Source organism: Podarcis pityusensis (assembly GCF_964106645.2).
Source record: "Podarcis pityusensis genome assembly, chromosome: 2".
NCBI classification, from domain to species: Eukaryota; Metazoa; Chordata; class Lepidosauria; order Squamata; family Lacertidae; genus Podarcis; species Podarcis pityusensis.
In genome coordinates this window covers 43,824,188-43,843,218 of record NC_138029.1, presented here as the reverse complement: position 1 = coordinate 43,843,218, position 19,031 = coordinate 43,824,188, and the positions used below count along the sequence as shown (strand labels likewise).

The window sequence follows — 19,031 nt, the reverse complement described above, 5'->3', positions numbered from 1 at the left end:
ACAAAATAGAAGTGAGCAATCCTGCAGTTCCCAGAATAAAACTTTTATTTTATTTTTTTTCCAGAATAAGCAGTAAGATAATTTTTAGAACAGTATTTAACTGCTTCTGTTGAGCATGTCAAAATATTTTCTAATTAAGTACTGGAAACAGAAGTACTTTATTTAGAAATGTACGGTGCTTTGCAATTACAATTCCTGGCCTTGTCATAGATATATATTGGTGCGTAACCAAAAAGTGCTTCATGTTAAACCTTCCCAGTAAGTAGAGGGCAATGCCCCTGAAAGTGCAGAAGGAAGCCTGGGATTATGACTGGCTATATTTTGGTGTGCTTGTGAATCTTGATCGGATTCTTCCTGAAGTTTTGGAGTAGGACAGGATATGAACAAGTTAAAATTAGGAACCATGTAAAACAGGGGGTCGAATGTGGCCCTCCAGCAATCTCTATGCCCCTCAAGTCTCTCCTCAAGCCTCAGCCCTTACTCAAGCCACACCTGCACTACATCCTCTTTGAGGGCCTTTTACTGACTGGAATGCATCCTTGAAAGATGAAATTGCCTCTTCCTTGTCTGGATGGAGAGCAATGTGGGATGTATTATGTGGCTGGAATATGGCCTACTGTACATAGGTAAAGAGACACGTCCTTTGCTCCACCCACTTTTTGCCTCTGTCCCAGCCCACCATTGGGCATGTTTCTTCCCAGAAGGTTGCCTATAAAGGAAGGCAGCCCTCAGGCTGAAAAAGGTTCACCACCTGACACACATAATCTGAAGCTGCTACAGCTTTTGTCGGAGAGCTGTCACTGTAGTGTGGCATTGCAAAAGGAAGGGGGGGAGAGAAATTTCATATGCATATTAAATGCAGATTTCAAAATATCTGTCATAATTTATGAAATACAATGCATCTCACTAAAGGTGACCCACCTGTCTGCTCTGTCTTACGTTCAGCTGCTAAATGTTGATAAACAGCATCTCAGCAAATCGTGCCTCTCCCTTTTCCCTAGTCAAGGGTCAGAGTATCTTGGAACATCACCTGAATTGCCTTTTAAGGAACATTTTATTTCTGATCATCAGGCGGATCAAACATAATCCATACTATATATTTGACCCTCCAGAGGGTCAAATATATGGGCCTCCAAAACACAAACTGAGGCAAGTCTAAATATAAGTGGAAGTGGGGTTATAGATCGGTTTTGTTCTTGTTTTATTATGTATTTTGTGTTTATATTTTGTATTTTTATCTTGTGAACCACCCTGTGATCTTCAGATGAAGGGCTGTATACAAATTTAATTTTTTTTAAAAAATTAAGTATTAGCCATAAGCTACTGTCTGTCCTGTGGGGAGGTTGCATGCTTTTCCCTCCCTTCACTTTGTTTTTTTGTTGCATTTACCCATGAGCAATTACTTGTGCATCCTGATCCTGAATGTATCTTCCTGGTGCAGCCATCTTGACTTGTAAGTGGTGCATAAAGTAATAAATAATAATAAAATTCATCATCAACCTATACATGCTGTTGGCTCAAAAGCAAGTGCCACCAATTTCAATGTGACTTGCTGTCCAGCTGTGTCACAAGTACAAAGCAAGAACACTTGGGGTCGCAAAGCAAGTCAATTCCCCAGACCAAATAAATCCGTAGTTTCCACTCCCACCCCAATTTTCTTCATTTCCTTCAACAATATCCCACATAACTCCTACCTTCAAAAGCCTCCCCCGGTTACTTAGTAATATACTTACATTTTCAAGCAATCTTACCCCCAATCAGAAACATAGTGAGCCACTTCTTCCTTTCTTTTCCTTTTCCTTTCCCTTGCCTTGTGCAGTGCATAGCTTGGCTTACTTGCTTGAATTGTCATGAGCTATTTGTTCTGCAAGCACATGGTTCGTGACAGGAGTGGGGAGCCTTTGCGGGGCAGCTTTGACAGGGGCAACCCACCTGTCAATCACATTACATAATTATAACATCATATAAAGGCCACCTGTCAAAACCCAAAGATTGAGAACCTCTGCGCAAGGGGTGTTGCCAGCCATATGCTTTGCAAGCCTCTTTGTGCTTCTCCTTTCTACCTCAGATGTTGGAGGTGGAAAGAAGTTGCTGCACAGAGCAGTGTTGGGAGGGATATGACCTCCAGCAAAGGAACTATCAGGAAGCTTCTTTAAGCTCCCAGTTGCTCCTTTGCAGGATCATGTTTTGCCTGCGGGCTGGAGGTTCCCCATCCCTGGTCTGTGGGGTTCACTAGCTATTGCTTTGTAGGACACCATTCAGAGCGGAATGATAGGAATGAGACTGGGGCACGTAGATAGAAGTTCCTGCATTTGGGCAGAATGTTGGGACTAGATAGCCTTTTTTTACCTTTCCAGCTTTCTGATTCCATTTATCTTTCGGTCATGGACACTCAGCCACAGCATTCCATGCAGTGAAACCACTTGCCTCTTAACCCTTTGGGTATATGGTTGCATTCCTGGCATAAATTTGTCAGCCCCAGCTTGTCCTGTTTAGTTTTGCTGGACAGGAAATGTTGACTGTAGGTGCAGCCCAGGAGGAGGAAGAATTTGTTAACAGGGACTGGTCACAAGTGAATTAGCATTGAAGGTGGTCAGTTCATTTTTTAAAACAGAATGTTCATCATTTTCTTTGAGAATGGAATGCTCCAGAATCACAGATGTGCCTTTTAAAAAGGGACAAGTTGCAACCCTCTTTGGAGATCTTGCAGATGTAACGTTAGTTCTAAGAAACCATTTCCAGCCAGTGTACGAGATGTTAGTACCAATTTTATACAATGCCAGGAACTTATGACTTATCCCCACCCCCTTGAGAGCAGATGTCTCCCAATACTCTGCCACCTCTAAGGGGTTTTTTTTGGGGGGGGTGAGGGGATAGACTTTTTTTTTAATCGGATCCATACAGTGCCATCTGTCCCACATTCTAATTTTAGACTGGGTGAATCTGACATGGAGGAAAATGGTGTTGGTTGGAGGTCTTGAGTCTCTTGCAGGAGAGGCAATTTTGATATGAAATGAAAGGGTGTGCTTAGCTTTGGCCTTTCACTAGTCTTTCAGATCCAAGTACCTATCTCCTTTACCAAGGAAAAACACTGGGGTTTCATAGACTGTTAGCCTACCAGGCTGCATCCCAAGGGAAGACACAAAACTGCCAGCTTCCTTTTCGGTTTGTCCTGAGATTTTGGTTGACAGGCAGATGGGCAATTGAGTGCTGCCTATTGTACCCACCAGAAGGCAGCTGTACTTAGGCACAGCTACCTGCACTCATGAGAGAATTGCACGACCACACCCATAATCTCTCAACTAATCTATGTACCCTGCCATAGACCACCTTAAACTCAAATGTGCAAAGCCCCAGCACATATAAACAGTGCTTAAAAATGCAAAGAAATGTAAAGAAGTCTTTCTGAAGATGTTCAAACTAATGCTGTGACAAAGGTACAGGGAAGAGTTTAAACATTTGTGAGGGGAAGCCCAAAATTTTGTATATTCTATGCTTTTTTTAAAAAGAAAAGCTTGCAAAAAATGCACAAATAAAATCTGAATCCTATGAGGATCTATATGGATTGTGCAAATTTGCACATATTTGCTTGCTCTGCATTCTTTTCTTCTGCTCCTCATGACTTACATAAATTGCCTTTGCCAACTAGCCTTGCACTACAGTGCACTTGGATGTAGTCAAGAAATGAAGGGGATTGTGGGAAGTGAAATGACCTTGTTTTCTGTAACTAAGGTGATTGCCTATAGTTCTGTGACCTGAATCCTAGATCATACTAAGCTCTTGGGTCTCTGTTCAACCTGAATGTTATAGGTTTATCAGTGGTGGGAGCTCATACACATAAATCAACAATTTGATTTAGACTCAGCTTCCTTATTCATGCCTGAGCGCATTTATCTTACCACCCCTGGGTTTGGAGAGAGTAGACTCTGCTAAAATAGTTCTTGATCTCTCTAACTTGGAGATTGTGAACATGCTGACATTTGAGTTCAGCAGCAATATCTGTGCCTGGACAGTGCAGTTGCAAAATGTGGAAAACTCACAGGCTATGGGTCTGCTTTTTTACATGCCTTTGCTGTCTAGCCTCAGCCTCTGGATGGTGAACTCAAGGAAGCATTATTTTTTAATCTTAATGCCCAATGTAGAGAATGTGGCCTTTACATATGATAGGCACAATTTGTTAAGGGCCTTCCAAGATCTGTTGAAGTCTTTTAGATCACATTGTTGTTGTTGTTAATCTATCCATCTTCCCAAAAGATGAAAGCACTTCAGTTTGAGGTCTCTGTATATTCATAATTTCTACCTACCTTGAGCCTTCCAGGCACGGGTAACTAAATAATGAAATCATAAACGTGTAGAAAAATACTTCTGAAGCACTGTAAGACTGCAGAGAACATGGGAACACTGGTACACTTAATATCCAACCAGGGTTCCTGTTCCTCACATTCATCCCCACATTTTCTACCCATGCCCACATCATACCTGGCCATACTATTGGAGACTGCTGTATGAGAGGAGTGTTTGATCTCCCTCCTTCTTTCAGCAGGAAGCTCTAGCAGTCAAAGTCACTGGTGAATCTCCCATAATGCACCTGGCCTCTCTTTAATCAGTGCTTTTCTGTCCCATGCTTCCCACTTCAAGGCACTATTGTGGCTGCTGCTTCTGGCGTTTCATCTCTCAGGCCCCTTTGTGTTCCCTTCCTAGGGCAACTGCATAGCACTTGGGTCCAGCTTCAAAGCATCAGCCACATGGGTTTCAATAGGCAGGGGGTGGCTTTAAACAAAGCCAGTTTTCTGCACTAACCCATGGTTCATTGTATGGCTGAGCTTGACAGTTTGGGTAGGGAGGGCCTAATGCCCATCATGATGCCCATCAGTAGACAGCCATATATTCATGTTCCTACTTACGTGGTTAGAGCCAGGATGAAGAGGCCACTGGTACCCCAGGAGGAGCACTGGGCTGGTCATTCTGAAACATATTGAAAAGAAATATTTTCATTCCCATTATTTTCTTCTTTTATCCTGCTAAATTCCAAATTGCTTCTGCCATCCAGTGCTGCCTGCCTGGTATACCTGTTTGCAAGATTCCTGTAATCCACCATTGAGAATCAGTGGGCATAGTAGCTGATAATTGCCCATTGTAAGAGCATCTCCTTATGCTTTAGGTGTTAAATATTTTACCCCTGCTAATTGCAGCTTCTCCACCATCCCCTCTGCCCAGTTCCACTAGGGACACATGTCCCTTGGTCCCTTCCTTTGTGTGTCCACATACAAGGAATCTGTCTTGGTACTTTCCAAAGTAAACTTACCTCCTCAGTCCCAAGAATAGCCAGGTTTGCCCAGCTGCTAAAGTGGAGTGGTGTGTGGAGGAGCAGACAGACCGACAACTGATAAAAGGGCATAGAGGGGATATAATGTCACTGTCCTCTTCAGACCCTATTGAGAAGAAGCAAGAGGTTGGTAGCTGTGGCAGCTAATAAAATAAGGAGCTGGAAGCAAAGTTTTCCCCGCAACACTGTGCCCCTGTGAATTACTCAATATGTTTAGGAAAGTCTCGGATCACACCTACAATTAGCTGCAACCAGCTGTCTGCCCTGAAACCAAATAGGTGCCATAGCCCCAGCTCAGTGCAAACACATCCAGATGCAGCTGGGAGACTCTTGGGGCTTTGTTCATGAGCCTATCCTGAGGCTGCCAGTGTGGGAAATCCATGGCTTTTGGCAGCCGTATTTTGGTTTCTACAATACTTACTGCCAAGGTCTGCTGTCCCTTCTTCATTTACTGTCCTCCATTCATGTATCCACTCTCGGCTGCCCTTTCTTGCTCTCTCAGCTCGTACCTTCTGTTGTCTGCTGGGCTCCCCCACCAACACCGCCTGAAACAACCACCAGCACTCGGGCTGTTACTAGTTAGTTACTCAGCTAATGGTTTAATTACAGACTCCCTCCACAGGGTCCTTCCATTAACCCAGCAAGGGGGAAGGAAAAATTACACAAAGAGCAGCTATGACATGCTTGCTTCCCAGTCCCCTCTCTAGCCTGCCTTTAAAGCCCTGAGTGCCACTAATGTATGTTCCCCACTAGGGGCTCTGACTCTTGCCCTTTGCAGCTGAAGGTACAGGTCTCTTGGCTGATTAGCTGTGACAAGCTAAGAGGCTATGTGAAGCCCTCAAGGAAGGCTTAGGTGCCGACATGTGGGGTACCCACACAATACAACCGAGTGACTCCCCCTGCAGTTTTCTTCTAACAGTGTACTAGCTCCTTCCCACCGTCCCCATTTGGGAGAGGCAAAGCTGATGTGCTACCCAATGTCACACAGATTATAATGGCAGAAAGAACACGTCAAAGCAAATGGAGCACAGGCCAAATTGAACGTTTGTTTAGGGCATTGGCCCTGAAAGGCATGCCAGACAGCCTGAACATAGTTGCCAGTTCACACCTATGCTGTCCAGGTATGTGGCTGCTGTTTCACTGCCATCCTGGCCCTTCTGCCAGGTTCCAGGCCCTGCTACTTCAACCCCTTGGTTAATAGTGAATGAGGGGTGTGGTGCTGCTTCTTCTATTGCTGGCATTGCTCCTAGAAAATGAGGGGGGCATTTCTTCCCAGTTTAGCATGAGGAGGGAGCCATGTGGATAGAGAAATGCAGTGGTTGGGGGGGGGGCAGAGGCAGCAGTAGGCCATTAAGTATGCATTTTTCAGCCAGCTCAAATTGTAGCTGGGGAACATACTACTAGGGTTGTAGGAAACCATAATGCAGTCATTGCAGGTAGCTGTCCTTCCCAAACTGATGTTTGTAGCATGCAGTGACCATAAACAGTCACATCACTATTCCTCACTCCCAAAGACCCAGCTGTAGGGAAGCCTGGCCCCAAGACTTTTATTTGTCTCAGGTGGCGAATCATCAAAGGCAGCTGATTGGCACAGATGCCCCACCGTCTCCTTCTGCTCGCTCCTGCCACTGGGTTCGCTGCCCCTGTTTTCTGTCTACCTAGTTTTCTGTTTCCTACCATTCCCTCCAGCTCACTTGCTGGTACTCCTGCTGCTCCCTCCACAGTAGAAAGCTTAGTCCAGGATGGGACAGGATCCTTCATAGGAGGCGGAGCATGTGGAAGCTCCATTCCATGTAAGCGGGCGATGAGGAGAGGCCAGGATAGAGCACAGAGCAGCTTCCTGATTCCCTCCAGCCTCCTTTACAGTGACTCCTCTCACAGCTGTGCTCAGTTAACCACTCTGAGCTTTTGAGCATTTGCCTGGGAAACAAGTCCCCATCCATGACTTGACTTCGCCAACATGGAACTGCCAACACTGAGGTGGAAAAGCTGAGGGAGATGAAGCCTTGCCCCTTCTACAGCCAGTGTGTTAAGAGGTTTGAGGGAACCTTCTTTTGGAATAGCATCATTTTTAATTGAAGGAGTGGAAAGAGTGTGTTTTCTTTAGTGAGTTGTGAGATTTCTGAGGAGACACCAAGCACACTGCAGCTCAGTCTTTATGCTAGTTGGAAAGGAGAAGGAGGATCATCTTGGACTGTTAGAGCAACTATTTTTTAAAAAATGAGACAATTTAGGCTGCAGCTGAGACAATTTAGGCTCAATTGAATTCAACAGGGTTTACATCTGAGTAGAGGATTGTGTTGTTAGGCCGCAATCTTAAATAAATGCACAGGCCAAGGTTGCAATCCAGCACATCCTTACCTAGGAGTAAGCTCCATTGAACTCTTGAGTGGGCATGTAAAGTATGTGGGCATGTGCTGTAACTTCCATTGAGTTCAGTGGGATTTGCATCTGGTTAAACATGCTTAGATTTGCACTGCTAAAGACGGATAGGTTAATTTGTACCCACAGTACTGACTCTACCATTAGACAGAATGAGGGGGCTGTCTCAGGCTGCTGATTTAGGATGTCATGAAAAGGCAGCAAATTGTTAGGTATTTAATGCATTATATTATTATTATTATTATTATTATTATTATTATTATTATTATTATTATTATTTACTGCTAGGGAGGGGGACGGGGAGATGTGCTTGTGGGATTTTCTGCCTCAGATGCCAAAATGCCCTTGACTAGCGGGGGTGAGGCATTTGCTTCTTTGCCTCAGGCAGTAAAATGTTGTGGGCTGGCCCTGACTGTGCGGATGGATCCCAGTTGTCCTTTTTCTCCTTCTCCTTCTTGTTCAGAGGGATCCAGGAGCCTGAGCTCTCAGCCCGGTAGTCATGCAATATCCTTCCCATAATAGAAATGAGCAGAAAGCTCTACCATGAATCTTTCTAGAAACCTCCCTAATATCCATGTTCAGATCTCAGTTGGTTCTCCCCCCCCCCCCTTGTTTACTTCCCATCTCCACCTCTCCAGTCTCGCAAAACCTTGCAGGATTCAAAAGGATTGCAAAGAATTTTTCTCAGCACATTTCCCAGACCCTTTCCTCAGCTGCTGTCTCTAAAGTGGGTCACGGGTGGTGCAGGGAGCCAAGAGCTTTATGAAAAACATGTCTGGGTTTTTAAAGGCACATCTGCCTAAGTCTGTAGAGCTTACTCTGAATATGCAGCTCAGCTCAGCAAATGGGGGGGGGGGCAGATCTTTCTCTCTCTCTCTCTCCTCTTCTTGGGTAGTGTCCGGACAAGCACTCTTCCACATACAAAACATACACCAGACATGCCACAGTGGAGGTAGAAGGAAACCCAGAACCCCTGCTGTTGTTCTCCAAAGATTGACATGGAAAACAGAGACTCAGAAGTAGATAAACATGTTATAGGTCTTGCAGCATGTGTTGAAAATGCAACAGAAAAATAAGAAATCCTGATTTACTAGGTTCTCTTTGTACAAGACTGCAGAGTTGGAAAAGCAACCCTGGAGTCCTGCTTTCCATGCTTTAGTCTCATGGTGTGTGCTGTGCATACCTAAGGATTGGTAGGAAATTGCAGTAGTCCATCAGGAGATAAACTGGAATTGCTTGATCGAGTGGCATAATAAGCCTGTAACCCTGACCCTCTCATCTCCTATCTCAGCAGGTCTAAGCCGTGCTGGCTTACCCTTTGGTCTGGTTCGGCGGGAACTGGCATGTGAGGGCTACCCCATTGAGCTGCGCTGCCCAGGCAGTGATGTTATCATGGTGGAAAATGCCAACTATGGGCGTACGGATGACAAGATCTGTGATGCTGATCCCTTCCAGATGGAGAATGTCCAGTGCTATCTTCCAGATGCCTTCAAAATCATGTCCCAAAGGTAAGAGACTCTGTTTTTCAGTGGGGGGTTGAGGAGGCATTTCCCTTCCCTAATTTCCTTCACCTTCAAATTGCTCCCAGGCCTGTTGTGTTCCTCCAAAGTCACTCTTCTTGTTGTTTTTTTAAATATGGGGTTGTGGCCACTGAGCTCCAGTAAGTTTCTTAACTCATTATGTCGTCCTTTAAGCTGCCATTTCAGATTGAACAGAGGGAGGGCAGGATATAAAGGCCTGTAACAATAAAACAATAATAGTAATAAGAACAACAACGATTAATTACTAGCTGTCCCAATCTGCATCTGGCCCAGATTACCATCCAGCAGTCTACTGTCTGGTTTGTTCTTTCCTCATCAACAACTCCCTTGAGACTTCCAGAAGCAGCTTGCCTGGTGGGGCAGAGCCACAGCAGTGGCCTCCCCTTTACCGCAGGGGGGAGGGATAAGACAGCAGCCATATCAGGGCCATGTGGGTGCATTGGCAGGAGCGCGGCATTCACTCTGCCAGTATGCCCATGCAGCCCTGGCCTCGCTGCTGCCTCATCCCTCCCAGTAAGCAGCATCCATGTTGCTGTCAGGCAGGTAATGCCAGCAGCTCTGCTCCATTGGATGAGCATATTCTGAAGTTTTTCTTAATAATAAAATAATAACATTTTATTTATATCCCGCCCTCCCCAGCCAAAGCCGGGCTCAGAGCGGCTAACAACAGTAAAATAAATACAACATTCTAAAATCATTTCGTTATAAAATTAATTCAAATCAAATTAATGGCAACCATTGGGCTAGAGTTCTGTGAGGATTGCCAAAGCAGGGGGTAATAATAAAATTTTATTTAATTTAATCTTAGTGTGTGCAAACCACACTGACATCCAGGGGAGTCTTTCCATCTAAAGATTTGCACTGGAATGCATAGGGAATGTATTTCCCAATATAACATTCATGTCACAGCCTGAGCTTAATGTTATGTCACAGAACTGAGAAGCTTAGACTGAGTATTCTTCAAACCTTTTCACAGCGGTCATCCCTGAGTCTAGAAAATCTCTCTCTATCCCTTACCAAATACTACTAAAACAGAGGCACCATTTACCTAACTGAGTTGCCATATTTTGCTGGTCTCCAGGCCATCTACTGCTGTGTTACAGACAGGCATTCAAAAGGCGAAGTTTTTTCCAAACTTGAAAGAAATAGTGTTGAAACCCTTACCTCAGAATCTTTTGGTTAAGCAGTATAATACCTGAGATTTAACATGAATCATACTTTCACTTCAACCAACCCAGCAAAAATACATTTGCTGAATAAGCACCACCCAGGAAAGGTTGGGTTGTTGCTGTTGTTACTTTGTGCTAAAGTCACCTTGAAAGAAGGCAGGCTTGGTTCCTTGGTAGTCCGTCCCACCCATAGGATTCATCCCTCACTTTTGCTTAGTGTGCCATGCGCTCCTGCAAATTTTACTTCCCTGCTGAGCAGGATTGGTTACCTGAATTATTTAAAGTTCTAATAGCAGTACTGTCACTAGCCATTTAAAAAATGATTTCATTTATTGTTAGTTAGTAGGATATAGTAAATAATGTTACTCAAGCACTTAGAATACAATTAAGTGCATCTACAGGCAGTTTTTCAGGCACTCTACCGCTGTGACACCCCAGCGAGGAGGTGCCACTGTTTGCAGTGCATTCCATGACTGCTTAATGCAGCTGAAATGCAAGGCTGGCAACTTGTCATGAGACAAGTGAGAAACGAATTGGGCTGCATTTGTCATTCATTTTGCCTCCACAAAAACAAAGGGTAGTTTGGAACTGGTTGCAAAGTATGTAAGTGTAGCCTTGGGTGTAGACTCATTTGCTGTGGAACTCTGAGAATCTGCTCTTTTATTTTTTATTTCTTTTACACAGTTTTACTGAAGTCCTCATGTTGTTATTTTTAAAAAACCTTGCATGTGGAGCATTTTTGCTAAATATGGATGCTGCTTCCGTTAGGGCAGCAACAGGTGCATCCTTCATTTGATATGATTCTTAGCTTCTCGTTTTGAGTAGGAAGCCATTTGTGGCTTATGTGTTGCTCCTTCCTAAGGGAAACTGTTACCAGTGCGCATGCAAAAGAAACATGCATGTCCCTTAAAACAGCCCTTGCACCAGTCCACCAAAGTACTTTCTAAGCTGAGAATTTAGGATGCAGTTTAGGAGTTCTGGTGGGCCACCCATAGAAACCCTCCAAAAATTGGGGTAGCAGTGTGGGTGTTGTGCTCTTGTCTGACCCTCTGGGATTGCAGCCTAAGTGCAGGAGCAGATAAACTCCATGTGAAATGTACATGTAGAGACTTGGTAAGTACTGTATGTAAAACAGAAGAATAACAGAGAATAGGGTGTGATATAAACCAGATTGTTACCTTTGAAGGGGGTGGGGTTAGAAGTTGCAATAAACACACATAATTCTACAATGACATGATATGATATGGAATCTATTCATTTTTCCCTCCACTCTTGTAAAAGCTTGCTGGGGACATTTGCCAAAAACCAAAGACTAGAGCTAGTGAAAGCACACTACATTCCTCAGGTACTGATTCATACAATGCTTTTAGGGGGCTTGCTTCATAGTGGCATGTATAATTTTATATATATATATATATATATATATATATATATATATATATATATGGAGAATATATACACACACACCCTGCCCATCTGGCTGGGTTTCCCCAGCCACTCTGGGCGGCTCCCAACAGAAAATTAAAAGCACAATAAAATGACGAACATTAAAAACTTCCCTAAACAGGGCTGCCTTCAGATGTCTTCTAAAAGTCAGATAGTTGTTTATTTCCTTGACATCTGATGGGAGGGCGTTCCACAGGGTGGGTGCCACTACCGAGAAGGTTCTTATTTTGCTTAGCCTGCTTTGAATTAACAAGTTGTGACTGCTCATGCGCACTGGTTTGCCACTCACTTAGTGTAACATTTTGCACAGAATTGTGTCTAGACAATCTGGGCATGTGGTAAACTGGTCTGCAAAACCAGTCAATTAATACATAGGTTTTTCTCCAAAAAGGGTTTTTCATGGCTTAATCTAAGCCATATTTCATTAGGGTTCAGTTCCAGAAAACATGTTTTTGGAGCCAGGGTTCAGCCGTGGAGCAAATATAGTCATTATAACATGGGAAACAGTGACTCTGAGCATGTGCTCTCTACACATTTGGGAGTATGGTCCTGGCTTTCAGGCAGCTTGATGCCTGGCATCTCTGTATTTAGAAGGTAAACACTGGGGTGGTCTTCATGGTTTTGGAATGAAGAAGAATGAAGAATAAAGAATGCTTGATTCGTTATCCCCACATTAATCACCAGTTCTGGTGCAGTATCTTGTTTGATTTTTACCTGTATGCCTTACACAGAAACATCTGCCTCTCTTTCACACACATACATTATTTGACTTAAGCAGCTGTGGCCTCTTGAACATCCCACTCCAAAAAATTCCATCTCACCTATTTTCACACAGCTCTTCACCTTTCTAGATTGGCAGAGACCCTGTAGGCTGGTGAGTGGCTTCCTTTACTCCTACTCACTTTTGCTAGTGACTGGCTGCTCGCTAAGTTATCTCTCCTTTTTTGTGCTTCTATCAAAATCCATTGGTGAGTTTCTTCAACAGCAGCAGCAGTGGGCAATCAAGAATCCCCGAGAGCTTTGAGGATTGCTAGCAGATTTTTTAAATGCAAGCTAAATCTAATTGCCCTTAGCAGCAAAACTCACTAATGTTTTAAACAATATTCAATGTTTAATTTGTTACCAATACCATTAGCAAGGCATTTACATGCTGTTTGGATTTTCATTTCTGTTACCAAATATTATCTACTAATTATACAAGCAGAGTTTCTGCTGCTAAGCAGCTATATCTGCTGCCTAAACACCCATCTACAATCCATTTACACCACAGAGGAGACCTGTTGAAGTCAACAAATGAGTTGGAAACCGGGGGGGGGGGGGCTCATAGGTGGTGGTGAGGAGCTCATAGGTGGGGGGGCGGGTTCATAGGTGGCACAGACCTGAACCCAGGGCGTTTTAACCCCTGACTGAAACAAGGCCCTCAAGCGATGCCTGATGGATCAGACAGCTGTTCCATCCAGACCAGCACTGTTCCCTGCTGTGGCCAACAAGATACCTCTGGGAAGCCCCAAAGCAGTGGTCCTTGTGTTCTGCTTGTGAGCTTCCCAGTACCATCTAGTTGGCCACTCTAGGAAGCAGGATGTTGGATTAGATGGACTGTTACTCTGATCCAGCAGGGCTCTTCTTAAGAATTTATATCAAGCGTTTATGTCAAGATAAACCACCCATTTGTTGTGGTCTACATGTATGTCAGTCCTATAGCTTTTGTTCCCAGGAAAGCAGCAAAAGCAGGAAATTTAATGAGCCTCCCTGGTAGGTTGTCATGTATGGCTGGGGAGTCATGTTTTCTTTGACAGGCTAATAGTTGTCCAGGCCTGGCTTAGTCCTATAAATTCCTTTCAGTGCCTTGGAACAAGTGGAGTAATAAGAAAAAATATTTGAATATGTACCTTTTTGCTATCCCTAATTATGGAGCAACCACAACCAGGGACCATGCAGCTAAGATTCAAAACCAAACTAATTGTTCAGAATTACCATATGATATGTTTCTTCCTAGCCTGTACCACTTCAAATTGTGGGTTGGCAATTACATGCTTGAATGCTCCAACATTATTGTTTTTTAAAACCCTTTCACATAGAAAATAAATGCATAAGGCAAAAGCCTGGCCTGGAATTCTTTTCCTTGGTGTGCCATCCTTCTCCATGTGTGGAATTTTTGTTATGGGGAAACAGCCAAACTTGCCGTTCCTCTTCCCCTTTCCTCTCTCTACATTCTGAAATGGCACAGTCCAAGGGGTGCTGTCAAAAGTAGTACAGTCCATGCTAGATGAACTTTTGTAGGAAGGTCTTGCAGGTCAGAGGGTGTGACTTCTAAGCAGGTTTAAGCCTTTGCACACTTAATGAATAAATGCATGATTATACAATAAAAGGATGAAAACCCCCCGTTATGTTTAACACAATGAAGATTTGATCTGGTAGATGCCATGTTCCTAAATTACTAGCATTTTGAGGTTTCTATGTTGATATTGAACTACCATATTTACTTGAATCCAATGCTCACCTTTCTTGGCCAAATTACATTGCAAAAATTAAGGTGCACATTAGATTTGATGGAACATTTACATTCACCAGCAAATACTTTTTGTTTTTGTTTCAAGGTTCTGAAAATCGAGGTGTGCATTAGATTCAATGGCGCATTAGACTTGAGTAAATACGGTAATTGATATATGGATTAAACAATGAGAAAGTGGCAGAAAAGAGTGTGTCCAAAGAGTGTGCTAAAATCTTTTTAGCACAATTAGCCAAGTCTCTAGGTTTTTGGATGTGATATTTGCCATGAAGCCAGCTAAGAGTTTGAAAGGAGAGTTATAGAACAGGTAACAAGGACAGCTCAGGCAGGTTAGCATAAACTTTGATCCAGTGCAGGTTTGGCAAAATGACTTATTTTATAGTTGTGATGCCTCCAAACATAATAAACATGTTCATCTTACGCTGCAATTATTTTACTTTCTCTCTCTTCAGAAGCTGAGCCATACTAAGTTGATAGGCAATTTTTCTGCCATTTCCAGTGCTAAGGAGAATACACTTTGCAGTGCAATAGAAGTGAAAATTCCCAATTGGGATTGGTTTGATATGGTTAGCTTCATTCCTCTAATCTTACCTCAAATTCTATCACACATTGGGTTAGTTGAGTGATAATGGCCATTCATGCCGGACATTGTCCGTAAGCACAACCCATGCTTACAAAACATTTTTTTTTTTGTTCACTGTTCCCCATGTCATGCTGGTGTTTAGACAGCTGAAGTTTCCTTGTTTTTGAGGATTCATAGTCTTCTGTTTCATGGGCGCAACATTCTGTGAGCCAAAAGGTGAACCCAAAGTATCTATATTACTGCTTAAGATTTCAGAAACCTTTAAGTGGTGCCAAAGGTACTATATATTTTAATGAAGGTACTGGATGCACAGTAGGTAAATGCCAAAAAAAGGTTAGGTAGATGTCAAAGGTGCTGCTAGACAAACACCAAACAAATGTAGCTTGGATAAGACTTCAAGATAGGACCTGTTTTGTTCAGATCAATATATGAAACCTCCCACTCCTGAGCTTTTTGGCCTTTCCTGCCTGACAGTTTCCTAGTCTCCAGTGTTCCCTCCCTTTCATTTTTTAACCTGCCAACAGCATGATGTTTTGCCTGTCTCTAAATCCTGGGTGCAGTTTTCTCCTTTGTTCGTTTCCTTTCCCTTTGTATCTCCTCTGCCTCTTACCTGCATTAGTCTCTGTGTGTGCCTCCCCTGACCCCTTTCTCTCCCATTCTTGCTCGTCTGCCCACTGCCTGCTTTGTCTCCCTCATCCTTCAGCCACTGTACTTTAGGGCTCTCTTAACTCCCCAAATCTCAGCCTCCCTGCCTGCCCAACAAATACCGCCTGCTTTTCCTTTCCTGTCAACAGCATGTGTTCATTTGTTTTTGTTTTTCTTACCAGATTGTACCCAAAGTTGCTTGCATTATAGCAAATGAATAATAGTAAATACAAGAATCCAAAACATAATGGGTGGTGTCTGCGCATAATGCTAAGCCAAACTATGGCTCCTCTCCCAGTCCTCTTGCTACTGTGAGCAAAGTTATGGTTTGGCTTAGTGTGCTGAATGGACACGAGAACATGCCACAAATTCAAGAGCAAACCTTTGTTGCAGCTCCTGGTTTGTCTGGAGTGAGACAAGCCCTGAGCCCGGGCTCAGATAACATGCTAAGCCAAACCATAGCTGAGTTCACAGCACAGCAGCAGGGGGACCCGGCAAGGAGCACAGGAACCACAACTTTCTTTGAGCGCATAGCTCAAAGATAAGCCATGCAGTGGAAGGGCATTCTGCACAGCACCATCTGAGAAAGTGACTAGCCATTGGGTGGGGCTCTACAAAGCTGGAAGCGCCAGCACCTCAACTCTCATCCATCCCACTTTGCTGACAAACTCCGCTTCAGTGAAGCAGGTGGTGGCTGTCCTGCCCCAGGGGCCCGAGTTGATACCGGCTCCAGTTGCTTTGGCAGCCGACAGCCCCTGGGAGTCCCCCTTCCAACCTCCCTTGCCTGTTGCATCAGCCTTTCAAGGGAGAGCAGGTGGCAGGAGCTAACGAAGTGGGAAATGGGGGGCAGTGCTTCTTAGCTCTACCTCTGGACCTAAGCAAGGGTGAGAGGCTAACAATTCTGCAACTGGCTGTTGAGAGGACTGTCTGATTAATCTGCCAGTTGTGATCTGGGTCAGTATGCTAAGAGAACATAAAAATAACCACCACATAGGGATTTCTGATTATGCAGGGGCCAGGTTATAATATTATCTCTCCCCCCCCCCCGCCACACACCCAAGGATTGACTCGCAGTGGTGGGCAAGTGCAAGTTTTCTTCCAGGATGGGGTGTTACTGGGCACCATTACCTGGTGCCCGGGGGGGGGGGGGGAGTGGCAGAACCACGTCTCACTGCTGCAAGACCGCATCCAGGTCTGAAGGTCTGTAAATCCTCAGTGATTATACGGGAGTTGTCACCTTGGGCGCTTGCACAAAAATGTATTTGATGTCGCCTTTGGACAAACAGAGGAATATGGTTTGCACTCACATTGGTGTCTGCAGACACTCATAAGGTTATGGACATGTACGAAAACTGTAGTTTGTGAGTTTAGTTTGAATTTGAGGAGCCACGATTGCACATAAATAAGTCTGTCGGGTTAAAAGTCCCTAGGTTAAAAGAGTACTATAAAAAATAATACAATATACTGTAATAAAAAATATAAAGATACTGATATATACCGCTACTGTAATATAATACAGTATCACAACAATCAAATGTTGGTGACAGTCTCTGGCCGCATAACCAGAGCTAACACAGGCACAGAGCTGTGTCTGACATCCAGCAAGTCTTCTGCGGACAAATCCTGGAATGGGGTTAGTAAAGGGCTTCCTGTCACTGTATTTGGATTATCCGACTAGTAGTTGTGCCTGCTCACTGCTTGCATCAGCTTCATACCTGAGATTATAATCTGCATCCCAAACAAAATAGTGGTGCAGCAGTTTTTCAAAGATTCTAGGAAGTATTTGCAATACAGTACTAAGTATCAATCAGTGCCACCTAGTGGTTTCCTTTAAAACTGCAGTTTGTGTCAGTAGCTTAACAACCTGCCCTTCTTTCTTCTCTTTCAGGTGCAATAATCGGACACAGTGTGTCGTAGTGGCTGGCTCAGATGCTTTTCCAGACCCTTGCCCTGGCACCTACAAGTACCTGGAGGTCCAGTATGACTGTGTCCCCTACAGTGAGTCCATTTCTCATTGAACTCTGATGCTTCATCTTATTTCAGTTATTGCTCCAAATAAGATTCCCACCTGACCCAGGAAGGAGAGAGACTCCACAGACTGGCCCCCTAATACACACCCAGACATGGGAATAGGATGCACTTAGAGGAGACACCACCTAGACCAAAAACTAACAGAGAACCCTGACATTTTTGTCTCTTGTGCTGGAGAGGGGTTTCCAATGGCTAGAGTAGAAGTGGACTAAAATGCCAGGGTTCTGAGAAAAGAATTAATTCAAGTGGTTTGGGCCTCGATAACTGGGCAGAATGATTCCTGGTTTGTAGTTCTGTCTCTAACTCGCCATGTTTGGCTGATCATTGCCTTAGTTTCTCTTTCTTTTCTTTCTGTACCTGAGCCCTAAGGAAAGAGGACCCCAAAAAGGCACAAGCTGGACCAGCCATAACCTTCCTCCATTTCAGCACCTGATGCTGATTTTAGCCAGGGTAGCTGTACCAGTAACAGGACTATTTCAGCATCTCTCCTCAACAACAACCAAAATCCTTGAAATTTTGAGCAATACAAAACCTCCACAGTAGCACAGACCCTCAGGAGAGATACTATCACTGTGTGTTTGAACCCCCACATGATGGTGTCTGCAAGGTGTCAGTGCTTGAAATACATGCTATTTGTGTGCACTGTGTGTTTGCTTGTTTGTGATTGATGAGGATATGTGTGATTCTATAGCATTTGGCTCATCCTTAGTATATGTACATACTCGGTGCATCAAATGTGGACAATAGACATGTATATTAGTACTTAACATGTCCTGGGTATATATGCATTGTGTCTGTGCATATATGGTCTGTATATCCATATGAATGGCACAGTGTATTTGTATGCACACTCAGATGTATGACCATCTTCATGCTTGTGTGCAGTGCATATGCACAAACTCGTGTGTGTATACACATGCACGTTTCAGTGCCCTGAAATGTGCTTTGGGGTGGTTCTGTGAGCCTTTGCATCAGGCAGTTGGTAGCAAAGTTGATATCTCTTCCCAGCAAAAAGCATAGCATTCTAAAAGCTGTGGCTATTATTACAGGGCTAGGGCAACAATTCATGTTTCGAATGTTTGTGGGTAGGTCTTGTATGTAGACTGGTATGATTGAGTGTGTGTGTGTGTGTGTGTGTGTGTGTACACCTCTGTTATAGAAGTATCTTTATGAATGCTCACATGGTATGGATGAATTCATGAGCACAGGGATATAGATGGCTCTGTCCTTAAGTGCGTGCATGTTTTTTGAGTGTGGGCATGTGCGTTCTGAATGTGCTTGTGCCACAATTCCCATGTTTTTAAGCACAAACCCATCTGCATCCATACCAAGGCACCTGAAATGGAGTTTAGCACCAGCATTATTCCTTGGAAAGAAGGAAAATGGCATGTGGTGGGAG

General features: G+C 43.8%; 1 protein-coding gene across 5 annotated transcripts in view; it reads left to right on the top strand.

Moving 5' to 3' along the window:
• The window catches only part of ADGRL1 (adhesion G protein-coupled receptor L1), a 135,546-nt gene that overhangs the window by 63,985 nt on the left and 52,530 nt on the right, over window positions 1-19,031 (top strand). For all 5 annotated transcript variants that reach the window (XM_080996012.1, XM_080996009.1, XM_080996011.1 and 2 more), the window contains exons 3-4: window positions 9,000-9,216; window positions 17,490-17,599. In XM_080996012.1, the coding sequence (XP_080852138.1) occupies window positions 9,000-9,216; window positions 17,490-17,599 (327 nt within the window). The remainder of the gene's footprint in view (window positions 1-8,999; window positions 9,217-17,489; window positions 17,600-19,031) is intronic.